Here is a 16,009-nt window from a genome sequence, read left to right as displayed (position 1 = left end):
TTTCTGATGTGGTAACTCATTTACATATGTTCATTTGTTCATCAACTTAGAATATTAGTAGATGTAATCGATTGACGCACTACAATTTCCTCGGGGACTAGTAACAAAAGAAATATCATTTCAAACCACAGAGTTGGATTACATGTTTTTAGTTCAAGCATTCATTGAATGAATTCAAATAGCACCTTTCATTTATTTGGATACGTAAACTTAATGATTTGTTTTTCTAATTGTTAATGAAATAAGAAAACTTTACCAAAAAATATGAAATGTGAAATAAGAAAATGAAAAAAAATAATAATTACTTTCAATGACGAAAAATATAAGGTTCTTAACTAAAAATCCACCTAAAAAAATTAAGCTAAAGGAGATTCTAATTTTGAGCTTGCATATGCATTTTTTAGGATGCATATAGTTGCAAATGCAAGTTACTCTGCAATTGCCTAGTGCTCAGTAAAAATTTTGTTATGGAAGTTAAGTATTATAACGAGTAGATAAAGTAGGCTAAGTTTCTTTCTCATTTAGGCTAGGTAAAGTAAAGTTAAGTGAATTAAAGTAAGTTAAAGTCTCAACCCACCTCCACCTGTCTACTTGTTACGAGGCCATCCTCAAAGCAAATAGGACACAAAATATTTTTAATGAAATGAATAAGCGGATTAAAGTCAGTTAGTGCAAAGCTGCAATGGACACGTATTTTTTAAGGAGGTTAGTAGAATTTCCTAATGACCAAAATAAAAGATTGTTACATGTTCAAAACTCTAGATGATAATCCAGTTGATGAGTAGTCAGCCGCCCTGTAAATATTTTAGTAAATTACATAATAGTACCAAATCACTAATAAACTTGTTAAGTAAGACATTGAGATACCAACTTGACCTAAAGGACAATCTCTGCGTGTAAAGCGCATTTGTGAATGTAAATTAGGCTGTCGAGTGCTCGGCATTTTGCCAAGTGCTTGGCATGAGCATATGTATATTTGAGGTGCATCTGTATTTTTTGAGCTACATTTGCTCGACATGTGCATCTATATATTAAGATGCATCTGCATTTTCTATGCTGCATCTGCATTTTTTGAGTTGCATCTACACAAATTTTGCAGATACACTTGTCGAGCGCATGGCACTTCTATCTAGTGCTTGAAAAAAAAATTTGTCTAGGAACTCAAGTGGTTAAGCCAGTGGTCTTTTTGACCAACATTATTAGTGGTCGATCTCTAAAATCTAATGGACCCTAAATATTTTTTGGAGCGCCCAACTCAAGATCCAGAATCCTTCTTGTAATTATCCTAAAATGCCTGAAATACCCTTACCAAGATCATGAAATTACCAGAATGGTTCTTTGTCCACTCTCCTTCAGAAGGGGGTTTTGGCGCCAAGAGTTGGTTACTTAACCAAACGTTCTCATTCTCAAAGAAACAAAGAAACCAACAAAACGTAATCATCAACCTTCTGGGTCGAGCCCAATGGTGGGCGCAGTTCATTTTTTCGCACCCAAAAAAGCGAAATCCAACATATGAATTATTGATTCACAGATTCTACTACAATTCAGAGAGAACCCTGTTGTGATACATACACAGTAACTCAGAACACTCATCATCAATCGAAATGCTTTTGTATTTTGCAAAAAAATTTCTAACTAGCTTCTAATGGAAAGTATGGTACACTGGCTTTGATTTGCTAATTTTTTAACTATATCACTGACAAGTACATATAAACAGATGATGAAGTGAGAAAATCCTGCAGCTATGGATTGCTATATGTCAAAATGAGCTAAGATGCTGATGCTGATTTTTTGTGTACTTTCACCTCCGGTGTTCCACTACGACTACGAGATCCCATCAAAGCTTCTGCATATTTCACCAACGGAGATTTCTCTGTAGAATCTGATTCTTGATCAAATCGATCTTTGAATGGCGAATCAGCAGAACCTTCACTGCCTAAAATAAATCTCTTATACCCAGACAAGGATCCCATATCACTATTATGTCTCTGAAAACTGTGCATATCCTTAATATCTTGGTCCTTCGGACTCCTCCATCTGAGAATATCTAAAGAAGCTCTAGATGAACCATGACATGGAGTTGCATATATGTTACTCTGACCCTCAGGTCCAGCATAAGCTGCAGTTGATTTACTTGAACTGCAAAATGGAGAATAATTATCTTCTGCATATCCAGTTTTATCCGCTGATGAAACCTGGTTTTGATAAGGAGTGTCTTTACCCAGTACAATTCTTCTAAGCTTGCTGAATAATTTGTTCTTACTCAAGGTGTTGGTTTTCATTGCAGATGAATCGTCAACAGAAAAATTGGTTTTTGTTGCAGAAGAATTATCAACAGAAAAATCAAATAAGTCTGGTGAGTAGTCCATAACAGCAGAAGCTAGGGAGGATGAGCACTGATCAGAATCAAAATCAATGTTGATAATCCCCTTATCCCCCATCCCTTCAGTGTTTGCATATTCAACTATTAGCTGCTTGGCTTTCTCCTCAGATTTCAGGCTTAGTGATTTACTTAAGTCCCTTGCCACTGTTTTACCACTCGGGGGCTGAAAGTTCCGCAGCTCATAGCGTAAGCAAGCATTTATCCACCGGAGGTAAACTAGTTCTTCAACATCAGAACATCGATCAAGTTGGAGCTGCTCAATTTCCTTTGTCAAATTTTCATTTTCATGTCTTAAACGCTCACTCTTTTCCTTCAATGCTTCTGCCTGCAACAAAGCGTACAAAAGTAATTTTTTATAGAATAATGAACAAAGGAAAGGCTGGGGAAAAATAAAAAAATATGATGAACTAATTACCTCTGGATATTCCAAAACAGAATTTGCAAGGATTTGTGTGGATTCCAACCTCCGAGCCAATTCAGAATTTTCTAGTTGCAACTTCAAATTAGACTTTCTCAACTCTTCAGATTCACCCTCCAACTCTCTTAGCCTTCTCAGCTTCATTTCAAGTTCTGAATTACTTGCACCAGCTTCATCATCATGCAACTTTGCAACTCTTTGCTTAAGAATTAAGATCTGTTCTTTGTTCTGTTCAGCTTCGAATCTGAGTTTCTTTTTTAGCATCTTAATTTTTGCCCTAGTAGCCTCAAGCTCAGCAACCACTTTTGCATGATCAGCCACTTGTGCCTCCAGTCTTCGGTTATCTCCCTGCAAAGACTCAATCTTGAGAGTTAAAAGCTTGGCCTCCATACTGCTTATCCTCAACCGATTTTGGAGCTCCATAACAGCAGTCTCCTGCTCTTTAAGGCCATAATATTCAAGCAACTGGACCTCAAGATTCCGCTCCCTCTCTCGAAGCATTCTAACCATGTCTCTGAGGTGTCTGATTTCTTGCTCATATTCGTCCTTTTCTGTAGTTCTAAATGCTTTTGGAGTCGCTACATATGACCTAGGATTTTCAGCATTCTTCTTTGGAGAAAACCCAGAATTTGCAGCAGATAAGTCAAATTCCTTCACTAGAGCATTGAACTCTGGTAAGAGTAACCCATCTTTATCTTCACTATGTTTACTGCATGCAGAAATACCGGATGTGCAATTAACAACACTGACCTTCGGCATGTATATCTCTTCCTGGTAAAAAAAAGTAAAGAAATTTTTAGTTCACTGAAATCAAATCCAGCAGGAACAGAGCCATTCCTTTTGTTTTTCCATAATTATTGGGCCATAAACACATCCCCTTTCATTTCAACAGGCACAGTTTGGAGTATCTATTTAAGCAATTTTAGCAGATTTTTTCAAGCTAATTTCTATATTGGCTTTTAACTAATTGGTATTATGGCATAAAGATATATCCCCTCTCATGGTCAAGAAATGAAGGAACAAAGATAAGAAAATGGAATTTTTCAATAGGAAGGGTTTGATTACTCACTACAAAAACCTATCACAATATTCACAAAGTAATCACTGGACAAACGGACAGTTGAAAATTATTGCACAATCAAGTTATGTACACACAGTCAACCTTCTTTGTTTGGTTGCCAGGCCTATCAAAGGAAAGGAAGGGTGGAACAAGGAATTGAGAAAAATTCCCTAATCCTAACTTTTAGTTTCTATAATTGGAAAAGTAATCCTTCCGAGATTCAATTGTGATAATTATTTAGAGTAATCATAAGCAAAAATACACAGCTTTCCTGTGCTTTTCTCTTTCTCTAATATCAAGAACAAGATGGAATGCTACCACCACCAATCAAACTCTTCAAACATAATTTTTTTCTATTTTTCTTTTTTAGGAAGCTACAGAATCATGTAGAAATTTATCTAAATAATTGAGACTTTATGATCCAGCAATACAAGCATTGTTACTGTAAAAATTTGAATCAATCAGAAACAAAATTAAGAATTTCATAGCATATAACTAAGACTTTTGATCCAGCTAAACATACATATTTTTCGGATGCAATTGAAAGGTTGCGTGAACTGTGTGCTGTCCTTGTGGCATTAAGGCCATCCTGCCTTTGAGGTCTTACTCCTGAATCAACTTCACTTTCTTTATCTATATACACAATGACCAAAATGTTGACTAAATCAAGTAAACAAAGAAAAACTCAAATGAAGGAGATCAATCTAAGGTGATAAAACGAACCCGAGGGAGGAGGCGGGGAAGGGTTGATCCTTCTGGTTCTGAGACGAGAATAGAGAAATCCGGCAAAAGAGAGAGCTAAAGCCACCCCAAATTTCAATAAAAGAGGCTTTATGCCCCTGTTCTTTCCCACCATCATAATTAAAGACCTCTAATTGGAACCAAACTCATTAACCCAGATAGTTTAGAGAATGATTATGGTTCCTCTTCTTCATCATCCTCCTCCATCTACATGATCATGAGCACAAAGACATCCCACAACCCATGTCAGATTAAACCACACAAGAGCAATTAATAATAAGCAAAACCCTTACTAAACCATAACCCAAAAGAACAAACATGAACCTCAGCATATTAAACCAAAACAAACCAAACAAAGAAACTTCAAATGAAAACAAAAGCCTGATTTTGATCAAAGTTTATACCCAGAAACAGAAAGAATCACATAACCCATTACAGATTAAGCCGAAAGGATCACAGGATCAAAAATAAGCAAAACCCATCTCAATTCAAAAGTGTTATACATACCCAGCAAAAGAGAAAATTTCATATGGCCCATGTGAGCATGTCAGATCAACAACAAAAATTCAAACATAAAACAGCAAAATAAGCAAGACCCTTTTCAATGCATGCTGATTCTAGATGAAACGAGAACTTACTATTATTCAAGGGAGCTTCTCAGAGGCACCAAATCAGTAAGGATCAAAAAGACGGTAACAGTTTGAATGTGTCTATGGTTCTTGTTTAAGTTGAGGAATTGTTTGTCTCTGTCTTGTAGGCTGATGAAACAATTGGTAAGGTATAAACAAAATCCTACACGAATATATATTTTATTTCAATGTTCACAGACATTGCCACTAACTTTTGTCTTATGTCATGGTGATGTGATGTGCAAGAGAAGGATCGGAGAAATAGAAAAGGAACAAGATTCTGATTCCAGGTGGACAACAAAAAGAAAGAGAAACAGGTTTGGAGTTTGGACCTTGAAATGGAGAAAGGTAATTAATTGGATGGTTAATTAATTTTAGAAGGTTTGGTGTTTGGAGATTAATGGATGGCCAAATTAACCGCTCTTTTTTGTTTCTTGGTTGTTACAGTTTTCTTTTCCCTCCATTATTAACAAACTATATATTGGGTGGGTGTGAGAGGGTGCGAACTTGGAATATTAAATTGGGATTCATTTCCATAAATAAAAAAAAGAAAAGGAAAAAAAGAAGATAATGAAGGGTGAGCTTAATTAGGTCAACTAATGTGGAAATTACACAACTTAAATTTAATTAATTGTGAAGTGTGAATGGATTGAGGTGTTATCTTACCTGTGGATTAGTTTATAAATTCTTTTCTAAATGTACACGTTTTCAATCCTAAAGTATGAAAAAGTATGGGGTAGCATTTGGGACCCCCAAAAGGGCCAAAAACATTAAATAGCTTTTACATGTAAAAGGATGGAGAATTTGAAAATGCAAAAATATAAACAAAAGAACAAAATATTGGTATCGAAATAAAAATAGATTAAAAATTTAAAATATTTGAATGAGACTTACATAAAAAAAAAATGATTGAAAAAGTTTAAGATTAGAATTTCCCTTGTTTTTTTCTTTTGATTTTTCTTTCAAATGGATTTATTTATTTAATTTTTTATGATATCCAAATATATCCAATATTTTTCAAGAGGAAAATGCTCCTTATCTCATCTCAAATTTTGTTCCTATATGCACACTCATTGTTGAATTAAAAGCACATCAATATCCTAAATGTGAGTGTCATCTAAGTTGGAGAAAATAACATTAAAGATCTGATTGACAATAGTTAAGCTAAATAGCAGTATAGCACTAGTATTAGTTAAGTAGTTAATGTCCATAGGAAGTGTTCAATATTAACACGCAAGTTTAAGTAGTTGTAAATTTATGATACAGATGGTGAGAGCTGGTTGACATGCAATAGTCGTAAATTTGCATTGAACCTTTACCTCAACTGTCTGCTAATTAATTTCAGTTTTAAAACATAGAATAAACTCTTTCAATTAATACAACATGAACATCTTTAATTTTGGGAAATTTTATTAAATATTTTCCACTTACAACACGAAAAGGAAAAAAAAAAAAAACATAAATCCCACGTGCTTGGGAAATGAAAAGAAATCCTCTGTAACACTGAAAGCCTGGAACTCAGGCATGCCACCTAACTAAGCATTTAACCTCAAATTAATGGGAAGTATATATGTGGCTGGTGGCTAGTGGCTGGACAAGTGGCAACCAATTAAGCTTGATTTCTTAACACATTACATTAATCAAGGAGTTTCTAACTTCTATTTGGGATATAAGGATTAAGGAATCGAGTTCTCAAAATAGCATAATGCCTTTGCAATTTGCTTGCCAGTAGTTTTAAATCTAAAATATCTCATATTCATTTTTTATTATTGACTCATCGTTTAATTGAATTTGTCTAATTGTCACAAGTAAAGAATCATTTCCAATTTTCAAATAAAGTTGAAGAACACTTTTTTTGGCTTTCTCAGTCATACATCACATGCATGTGCCTTCACAATTGATATTTTAATTGGAGAGGGGGATGATTTTGGTACATTCATTATTTTTATTAGGTACAAAGTTTTTTTTTTTTTTTTTTGTGGTGATTTTGGTATATTTATACAAATTGCATATAAAATACAACTGAAATATATATTGAATTCGTCACATACATAATAAACGTTTATTCAACCACGCAACTGTTACGTTGTTGAAGTTTGAATTGCTTATGTTGTAGGAGCAAGTACTTAGTAAATATATAACATCGTCAGCTACCTTAATTAATATGATCATGAAATCAACTTCATTCAAATGCATGGTTTTAAGTCGGACACGTTGAATAGCTTAATAGCATTTCTTCAAAACATCTTTGAATGACTGACTGGCATCAATACATATATAGGAAACGAGAATCGAGCCAAGCAGAAGCAGTTGTTCCTTTATAAAGGGGTATAAAGGGAAATGACCAATCTAAAAAAGAAAACAAAAAATGAAAAAATTTAAAAAAATTTACAGTTTAGCCATTCTAACATTTCTTATTTGAAAAAAAAAATCTAATTTTTTTAAATAAAGTCTTTATTTTTTCTAAATAAAGTTCTTTGATCATTGTCTTGTCAAAGAAATATATTATTATTATTTTATTTTTTGAGAATATAGGATACGGATTAACCTCATGCCTTTTTAGGGTATAGAATAAAATTTGTGAAACCTGCATATTATATTCCGCTCAAAATTTCAGAGTTAAAACCTAATATAAAGCTGACAAACCAAGACTTGACAAAGAAGTAAAAATGTCCTGCCGTTCTAATCGAAAATGATCGTCGTCCGCTCAACGCCTGGTATGTGTGAAAAAAAATAAAAAATAATAGATCAATATTGTGTAACATAGAATAGTTATAATATTATTGAACTTTAGTTAGAATTTTAAAAGTCATAATATTTTATTCAGTATATTATAAAATTAAAAAAAAAACTAAAAGGAACTCTCCTAAAAATTTAAATGGAAAGTGGGTTAATTGAGGGAAGAGGACTAAAACGCAGGTTTTTCGCACCATTTCCAAATAAAGCCAGTCGTTTCAACTTCGCGGGTTCTCAACATTTCAACTAAAACCCTACAAAATCGACCATTGAAAGAGTCGAGACTATTGAGTATTGAGTGAGCGTTGCTGTCTCAGTCTTTGTCTTCAATCTCACTCTTTTATGCAAGTATCAGACATGAGAGCTCTCACTCTCAGAGCGATCAACACCCACAAACACCTTCTCAAACCATCTCTCACCTCCTTCCAACCCCTCCAAAACCCCAAATTTTCCCGCCATTTTCTCTCCACAACCCGTCTCCGCTGTGCCGAAGAACCGAGCTTGGTCACCGATTCCCTGACAACCCAGAACAGTGCAAGCTCCAATGGAGAAACCCGTCGTGTTTGGTCTGTTTACCGTACTGCCCCGCACAGATTGGCGACGACCCAAAAAGTCGCAATAAGCAAAAGTGACGGGCAAGAACCAGGAAGCGAAAACCAGATGGGTTTATCGAGTTTGGGAAATGGGGTCGACGAGTTTCAGAGGAAGGAGACTATTAGGAGGGTAAAGAAGGTGAAGTCAGGAATTGGGTCTGCTAGGGACTACTTTGTGAAGAGTAGTAATAAGAAGGGGAAGGTCAAAACTAGTTTTGTTTGCTCAAATTGTGGGGAGACATATGCGAAGTGGTGGGGTCAGTGCCAGTCGTGTCATACATTCAACACAATCAAGGAGTTTACGGAGAGAGATGATTATGATAGTGGGGGTAAGACTAGAGGGTTTGAGGTTTCGGAGAAGGCAGTGGGCTCGTGGTTGCCGCAGCAGGAGGTTGGCGGGCCAATGCGGTTGACGGATGTAAACCGGGGCATTAATTGGATAGACATAAGGATTCCTTTGTAAGTTTATATCAGTTTAGTTTTAGTTATTTGAACAACATTTGGTTTGTCGATAAGTTGAGAAATGTGATCATAATTCAATGTATATGTTGGTCTTGTTGATATTTAGGCCTGGACTTTTTGGAAGTGAAGTTGCAAGGGTGCTTGGTGGTGGTATTGTACGAGGTTTGGTCACATTCTGTATCTTTTTGTTCAGTAATAACTGTCCAGAGCTAATTGTTTGCCCTCAACTCTTCTTGACTATGATGCACATTTATCGGCTAACACCTGTTAGGATTTGTATATTGACCGTTGAGTAAGTTTGAACTCTATTTTGCATATGTTGCGTTCACAACAACTTAAAGTGTATAATTCAGTATGTTGCGTTCACAGCAATTGTATATTTAGTCGCTTCTTCTAGAAGCTTTTTGTATTTAATTCAAAGTGTCTTGTTACCATAGATTGAAGTGGATAATTAAGCATTTTAACCGTGCCTCGTTTTGTGTTTGAAGGTTCATTGGCTTTGATTGGTGGTGATCCTGGTGTTGGGAAGAGTACACTTGTGTTGCAGGTAGTAGGTTGTTGTAAGGATTCAGTTTGGTCTTATGGAGATTTACTTTTGCAGCATATTTGTAACTTAAATATTTGTGTTGCCCAGGATATTTTTTATTCTAAATGTCAGTTCATCATGTTGACTATAGTTATCCTCTATATTTGTGGTTCTGTTTTTTCATGTCAAACCATACTTTTAAATTGGAAGATGGCTTCAATAATAGCTGAAGGGCATGAGCATGGTAAAGCAGCCCCTGTTGTGTATGTCTCTGGTGAAGAGGTTAGCATATCTTAAGCCTGGTATTGGTATATCATCATGCCTGATTTAAAGTTTCACTCATACATTGTAACGACTTTCCTGCTATCTAATTCTTGTCTGGCATAGCATTTTCTGTTGGTTAGCGGGCCCATAAATGGTGCTAAAAAATAGAACTGCTCGTGTTCTAATGTTTATTATATTATTAAACTGGTAAAGTTTGTTGAATTCTTATCTGAAATTAAGTAACTGTATAATAATTCTTTTCATTAAAAAAAAAAAGTCTAGTGTCAATCCTTTTTAGATGGAAAATATGGCTAAAAGGCTTTCGTAGTAGAGCTGGAGTTATTTAATTTTGGTGGTTGAGAAGCCTAAAATGTCCGGGGTTTCAGGACAGATGTTAATCTCCAATTTCAATGCTGTAAAATTGTGGTCTCACCAGGATGTATCATTTTGCGTGTAACTTTAGGCTATGGCATGTAGGTTAATTGACATTGATGTCTGGTGGCAGAGTGTTGAGCAAATTGGGAGCAGAGCTGACCGTATGGGTATTGAAACAGAGGATCTTTTCTTGTACTCAAGTACTGATATTGAGGTGTGTAGTTCTGGACTTGCACAGTGGATGAGATGGATCTTAGTACATTTCAGTTGTCCTCGTCCATATATGTTCTATAAACATGCCATTATTTATTGACTTTATTAGATAATAATTCTATTAAATGTATTGAAAATATATTTACACATCAATATTCCATACTAACCATATCATGACTTTAAGTACTGGACCATGTTGCTTAATTGTCTTAATCTGGAACATGCGGATAAGTTGAATGATTGACGTGCTTACCTTTTTTCAGGATATATTAGAGAAAGTTCAGTCTCTCTCCCCTCAGGCTTTAATCATTGATTCGATTCAAACAGTTTATATAAAAGGAGTGACTGGAAGTGCTGGAGGGATCTTTCAGGTTCGAATTTTTACTCATAACATACTAAGCATAAGATAAAGCTTCTCGATGTCTGACCTTCATGGGCTGCTTCCACTATGACATCTTTGGGGATGATAGAAGGGATGACATAGTTTGAAGCAAATTATGTATTAGATAACTTGTTTCTTCTTGGCATTTTTTGTGCATATTTGTGTAGCATCTGAACGACACCCACTTTTTACTATTAGATTCTTGAGATTTTCTCTGTGAGACCTTTATGCAGTTGTCATGTTCACGATCCAACCCGACTGGGATGAAATTATCAAAGGACACTAAGTTTGCTTTATTGTCCTAATACCATATGATGGCTTCAGGATTGTAAGTGGTGAGCTCTGACCCTTTTGTTCTGTGTCAGGTGAAGGAATGCACGTCAGCCTTGCTGCGTTTTGCAAAGAAGACTAACATCCCTGTTCTTTTGGTGAGTATACACTGTCCAAACTCTGATTGTTCATGTTTTACTTTCATTTGATTAATTCAGAACTCAGAAATTAGATTAGGTCAATAAAAACTAGGAGTTGTTTTACGTAGATATTAGTAGCATTAATAGAAGTTGGATTCATCATTCATTTTACTGTTTTTAGAAACGGATAGACTGTAACTATTAGGAACTTCCATTTTCTAAATTCTATGAGGGGTCTATAAAAGATAATATAATTCTTTCTTTATTGTTTTATTAAAGGTTATGGAATACCAGGGTGTTATGTTGTGCCTTTTTGTTTGTATATCTCAGATTGGGCATGTGACAAAATCTGGTGATATTGCTGGACCTCGTGTTCTGGAGCATATCGTTGATGTCGTGCTGTATATGGAAGTTGGTACCTTGTTACATTTTTTACTGGATTGTTGGTAAATTTTCATGTGGTAGTGACTTATCCATTGTAAATCACTGATATATCACTTCTTCAGGGGGAGAAGTACTCATCCCATCGTTTACTTCGATCTGTGAAGAATCGTTTTGGATCCACTGATGAGGTATGCAATGGTACTGACGCTTTAGCTTTCTTTATCCATACATTTATTTTCCTTAGTAACCCCTTATTGCCTGCATGGATCATTGATCATTTTGTAAAGTTTATTTTTTTATTACTTTAACTTCTTTGCATTGTGGCATTATTAGCTTCTTTTTGTGTTCCTAAATACGTTTATCTTGTCAACTTATTTAACCTTTGTTTTTCTGGTAACCTTTCTTGTTTATTGTTTTTTATTATTTCAAATTTTCTGAGAAAGAGCTTGTGTAATTTCTTTTAAATCTGAAAGTTCTTATTTTTTATTTTTTCTTATTATGATCGGCTTAACAAAGCTGATCCAAACTATTTGGCCAAAGTAAAAATAGGAGATCAGGGGGGAATAATGAAGCATATTTGGGTCTTGGAATTGTGTACTGTAGCATTTTTGTAGAAACTCTTCCTTTGAGGTAACTGCTGTCTTTTTTACTTATTTGCATAATAATGTGCTTTTTTTTTTCTTTTCTTTTTTTCGCCTCTATCATCTTTCCCACTTAGGTCAAACCATCCAATCTATAGCTGGATGGGGTACAATAGTCCTGTCCTGGGTTCAATTCTTAACAATTGAGGGAAAGAACTTTTACCATTTAGGTCATTGCACCTTGGTTCAAGCAGTTTCTGTATTAGTTATGTATCTCGAAGAGCTTAACTGGGGATAAGAAAGATGCACATTGTTTTACTTTGTGAATTGTATGAAACTAATTCAATGGGATGAGCTTAAATAATTGGATTTTTATTTTTAACTTCTAGATTTATCTAGAGTAATCGCCTCTTAATCTGTCTCATAGATAGCATTTTTCCCCTTGCTCTCAGCTTGGAGTATTTAAAATGTCACAATCAGGACTGCAAGCTGTTTCAAACCCCAGTGAGATGTTTCTAAGTGAGCAATACTCAGATTCAGAGTTTTTAGCTGGTTTAGCTGTTGCTGTTATAATGGATGGGTCTCGAGCTTTTCTCATTGAGATTCAGGTTACTTCTCCATTTACACTTGTTCTCTTTCGTTTTGTGTCCTTTTTAAAAACATTTTAATTAAGCATAGTTTCTGTCAGTTTATGGAATCAGTTAAATTTCTTGTCCATCATTGAAATGTTTTGCTGTGATGGGATTTATATGTTCAACACATCCTACATGCGTGACTTGATTGAGTAAACACGTGGATCAATTATATTGGGTTTCATGGGACACATGTGGCCAACTGGGCCTCACACTTAGGTGAATTGTCTGTTATATTTAAGTTGGAGAATTGAATTTTAAATCAACTGGCAATGCGTGGAGAGCCCCAGAACTTTTGTACAGAGGTGCAAGGCTCCAAAGCCTGGTGCCAGATTTATATTTTCAACATTTTTCTAGTTCCGTCATTATATCCAATTTAGCTAACTTCTCTGGTCAATCAAGAGTGTTCCTGAGTATTTCGTAAGGGACAGTGAGTTAGGATATATTTATAGTATATTCTAATAATACTCTTTGAAAAAAGTGTATTCTTAATAATAATTATTGGGTTGGACCCATATCTCAGGTTTTCTTGGAATAGCACCAAGCAACTAGATGACTGTTAGTATCTTATTTGCTCTACATTTTGTCTGGCACGTAATTGCATTTTCAAACAAATCATTTGTCATTTGACATTTGACTAACTTTCATAATTTTATGCAGGCATTATGTGTATCGGATTCAACAATTTCACGGCAAGTTAATGGGATTCAAGCAAATAGAGCTGGCATGATTATTTCAGTGAGTAATTTAGTTAGTTTTATGTATGTTTTGGATTTATATGATTCATATTAGTCATCTACAGACCAACACACAAGAAACTTCAATGTTGCAATAGCAATATCATTTACTATTTATTCATGGAATTAACATTATTAATAGAGTAGCAGTTAATTTTATATGCCACATATAATTCTAAATGTGGTAAAAATAGGTTCCTTATACTGTCATGACAACATCACCTAGATTTTTTACTATTTTTCTCCCCATATTATATGCTATTCCTTAGATGAAGACACTGTGCTAAGGCTCATGTTAGTCAAGGCAGTATTTTGATTGAATTAGTGATTTCATTGAACGATTTACCCATCTCATTACGATTTCCTTATATTTAGTGTTTAAGACAGAGCATAATGTGAATCATTGCCATCATACTTCATTTTCATTGAACTCATGTCCATTTTGATGAAAGGTTACTTGCCATTTAATATCTTGTATATTTTAGGTACTTACAAAGCAAACTGGTCTAAAGCTCCAAGAGAATGTAAGTAAATTTTACGATAGTGCTTGGCTTATAAGTTGGTTTCTTCTCATTGACTTTGATTTTAACAATAATTTAAAGTTTCGGTTTGAAATATTGAAAAAGGTGAAAAGATTCAGAACATGGTGAAGAGCATGAAAATCTGAAAAAACTTTAAGATGTTGGAACACACACACACACACAGAGACTTGGGGATTGTTGCAGATATTGTGGTAAAAATTATTAATCAAAGATAAGGCAAGTTTATATAATTATTTCCAACTTGCTTGTATACAATACAGTGAAAGGTGTGGGCACTTGTAGCCATGTTGATGATTTGTAAAGAATTGAAATTAATCTGTTATACTGATAGGACTATTGTCAAATATGGGATATGGAGTTTTTATATACTTGTACAAACAGAATGTATAAAAACTCCCCTAAAAGTCTGACAATTGAGCTTTCTATCTATGACTTCAATAAATGTTTAGGACATAGAACGAATCTAAAATTTTCAATTTACTATCACTAATACTAGTCTGTCTTGTTTATTGTTGGTCAGTTTTCTGTTTGGTTCCTTTTTTTCTTTTCAATAATAAATTTGTTTTATCATATTAGGGCATCTTCTTAAATGTTGTTAGTGGGGTAACACTGAAAGAGACTGCTGGGGATCTTGCAATAGCGGCAGCAATTTGCAGCAGGCATGTGTTATTACCCTTATTTTCTGCTAATCAGGCTTATTTTCGTTTATGCTCCTATGGCTTTTTAATTTAAACATTTAGTATGGTAATATCTTTTCCAGCATCAGTGTTTTATCATGAGTTATGTGTGCTTGTATCAGAAAAGGAAAAGAGCTACATAATTTTTGGCTTTATATTGCATTTGCATTTAGTACCTAGAATTATATTTTTAATATTTCCTTAGCCCCCTTAGATATATATATTTTTCTTACCATATGTGTTTCTTCTACTTATTATCATCAGTTTCTTGGAGTTCCCTATTCCCAATAGTATTGCATTCATTGGTGAAATTGGACTTGCTGGTGAACTTCGCACGGTAAGCTTATCATTTCAATGTTATTTCAGCATTGCTCTTATATTTTCTGAAAATGAAGTCTATTTGCATTTTAGATATTGTCCATGATGTAGAGATTTTACAACTGGGTTCTCAATAGTGATGCTGTTTTTCAGTTGAATTATGAGAGCTTTGCTTCATATTTTGGATATTTGGGGTTCAAATCTTGTTGGCACCTATGTCTGATTATTGACTACTGATTGTTTCTAGTCTGAATGGCATGTGACATGATAGGACTGAGTTTTAGTGCTTGCCTGGCCATCCAAATTTGGATGTATTGACTTGTTCACTGTGCTTTTATCCTTTCCACACAATATTTTGTTAAAGGTATCCTGTTTCCTATAAAAAAACATATGGGGCCAAGTCAAAGCAACCATTCAAATCTTACACCACTGAACAAACATCATTGAACAGTTCTAAACTGACAATTTAGTGTTTCTTATACGCAGGCACAAATACATAGATATGTCTGTATGTATATGTACGGGGAATTTGCTAGATCATTGACGGAAATTAATTTTCTTATGTTAGGTTCCTAGAATAGATAAAAGGATAAATACAGTGGCACAACTGGGATACAAAACGTGTATTGTACCAAAATCAGCTGAGAAATCTCTAGGAGGAACTCCAGGTTTTGAGGATATCGAGATCATAGGCTGCAAGGATTTGAAAGAGGTCATCAAAAATGTGTTCAAAACATGCTGATATGGAGCAGATTTTTTTGACTTTCTGCAAATTGTATGTGGGTTTGGGTATCAACTGTGGAAATTGTTCCTGGCCAAAAAAGGAACTGTGGAAATTGTTACCATAAAATGGAAAATGGTGTAAAAGTGTAAGCGGATGTATTTATAATTTAATAGAGTTGCTCTTCCAGGCAGTTGGTGTGCAACTGGTGAGTGCCTTTACTCT

The 16,009-nt window shown here is 34.7% G+C and overlaps 2 protein-coding genes across 2 annotated transcripts; one reads left to right on the top strand and one right to left on the bottom strand.

Annotated features, from left to right (window-relative positions):
• Positions 1–1,589: 1,589 nt before the first annotated feature.
• On the bottom strand, positions 1,590–5,508 carry AR791 (actin binding protein family). The gene is made up of 5 exons (XM_086241541.1): positions 5,241–5,508; positions 4,585–4,809; positions 4,385–4,494; positions 2,799–3,572; positions 1,590–2,708 (listed from the first exon to the last, which is right to left on the bottom strand). The coding sequence occupies exons 2-5, from the start codon at positions 4,718–4,720 to the stop codon at positions 1,770–1,772; spliced, it is 1,959 nt and encodes a 652-aa protein (XP_086097667.1). The 5' UTR covers positions 4,721–4,809; positions 5,241–5,508; the 3' UTR covers positions 1,590–1,769.
• A 2,715-nt stretch (positions 5,509–8,223) lies between these two features.
• Positions 8,224–15,966, top strand: LOC147287332 (DNA repair protein RadA-like protein). Its single transcript, XM_086241124.1, has 15 exons — positions 8,224–9,019; positions 9,129–9,184; positions 9,511–9,569; positions 9,759–9,830; positions 10,318–10,401; positions 10,664–10,771; positions 11,148–11,210; positions 11,523–11,603; positions 11,699–11,764; positions 12,610–12,765; positions 13,450–13,527; positions 14,012–14,050; positions 14,645–14,727; positions 15,010–15,082; positions 15,632–15,966. Exons 1-15 carry the CDS (start codon positions 8,310–8,312, stop codon positions 15,803–15,805), a joined length of 1,902 nt encoding a protein of 633 aa, XP_086097250.1. The 5' UTR covers positions 8,224–8,309; the 3' UTR covers positions 15,806–15,966.
• Positions 15,967–16,009: the final 43 nt, after the last annotated feature.

This window comes from Dryas octopetala, chromosome 4, assembly GCF_963921425.1.
Source record: "Dryas octopetala chromosome 4, drDryOcto1.1, whole genome shotgun sequence".
In the NCBI taxonomy this organism is placed as follows: Eukaryota; Viridiplantae; Streptophyta; class Magnoliopsida; order Rosales; family Rosaceae; genus Dryas; species Dryas octopetala.
This window is presented reverse-complemented; position numbering and strand designations above follow the sequence as displayed.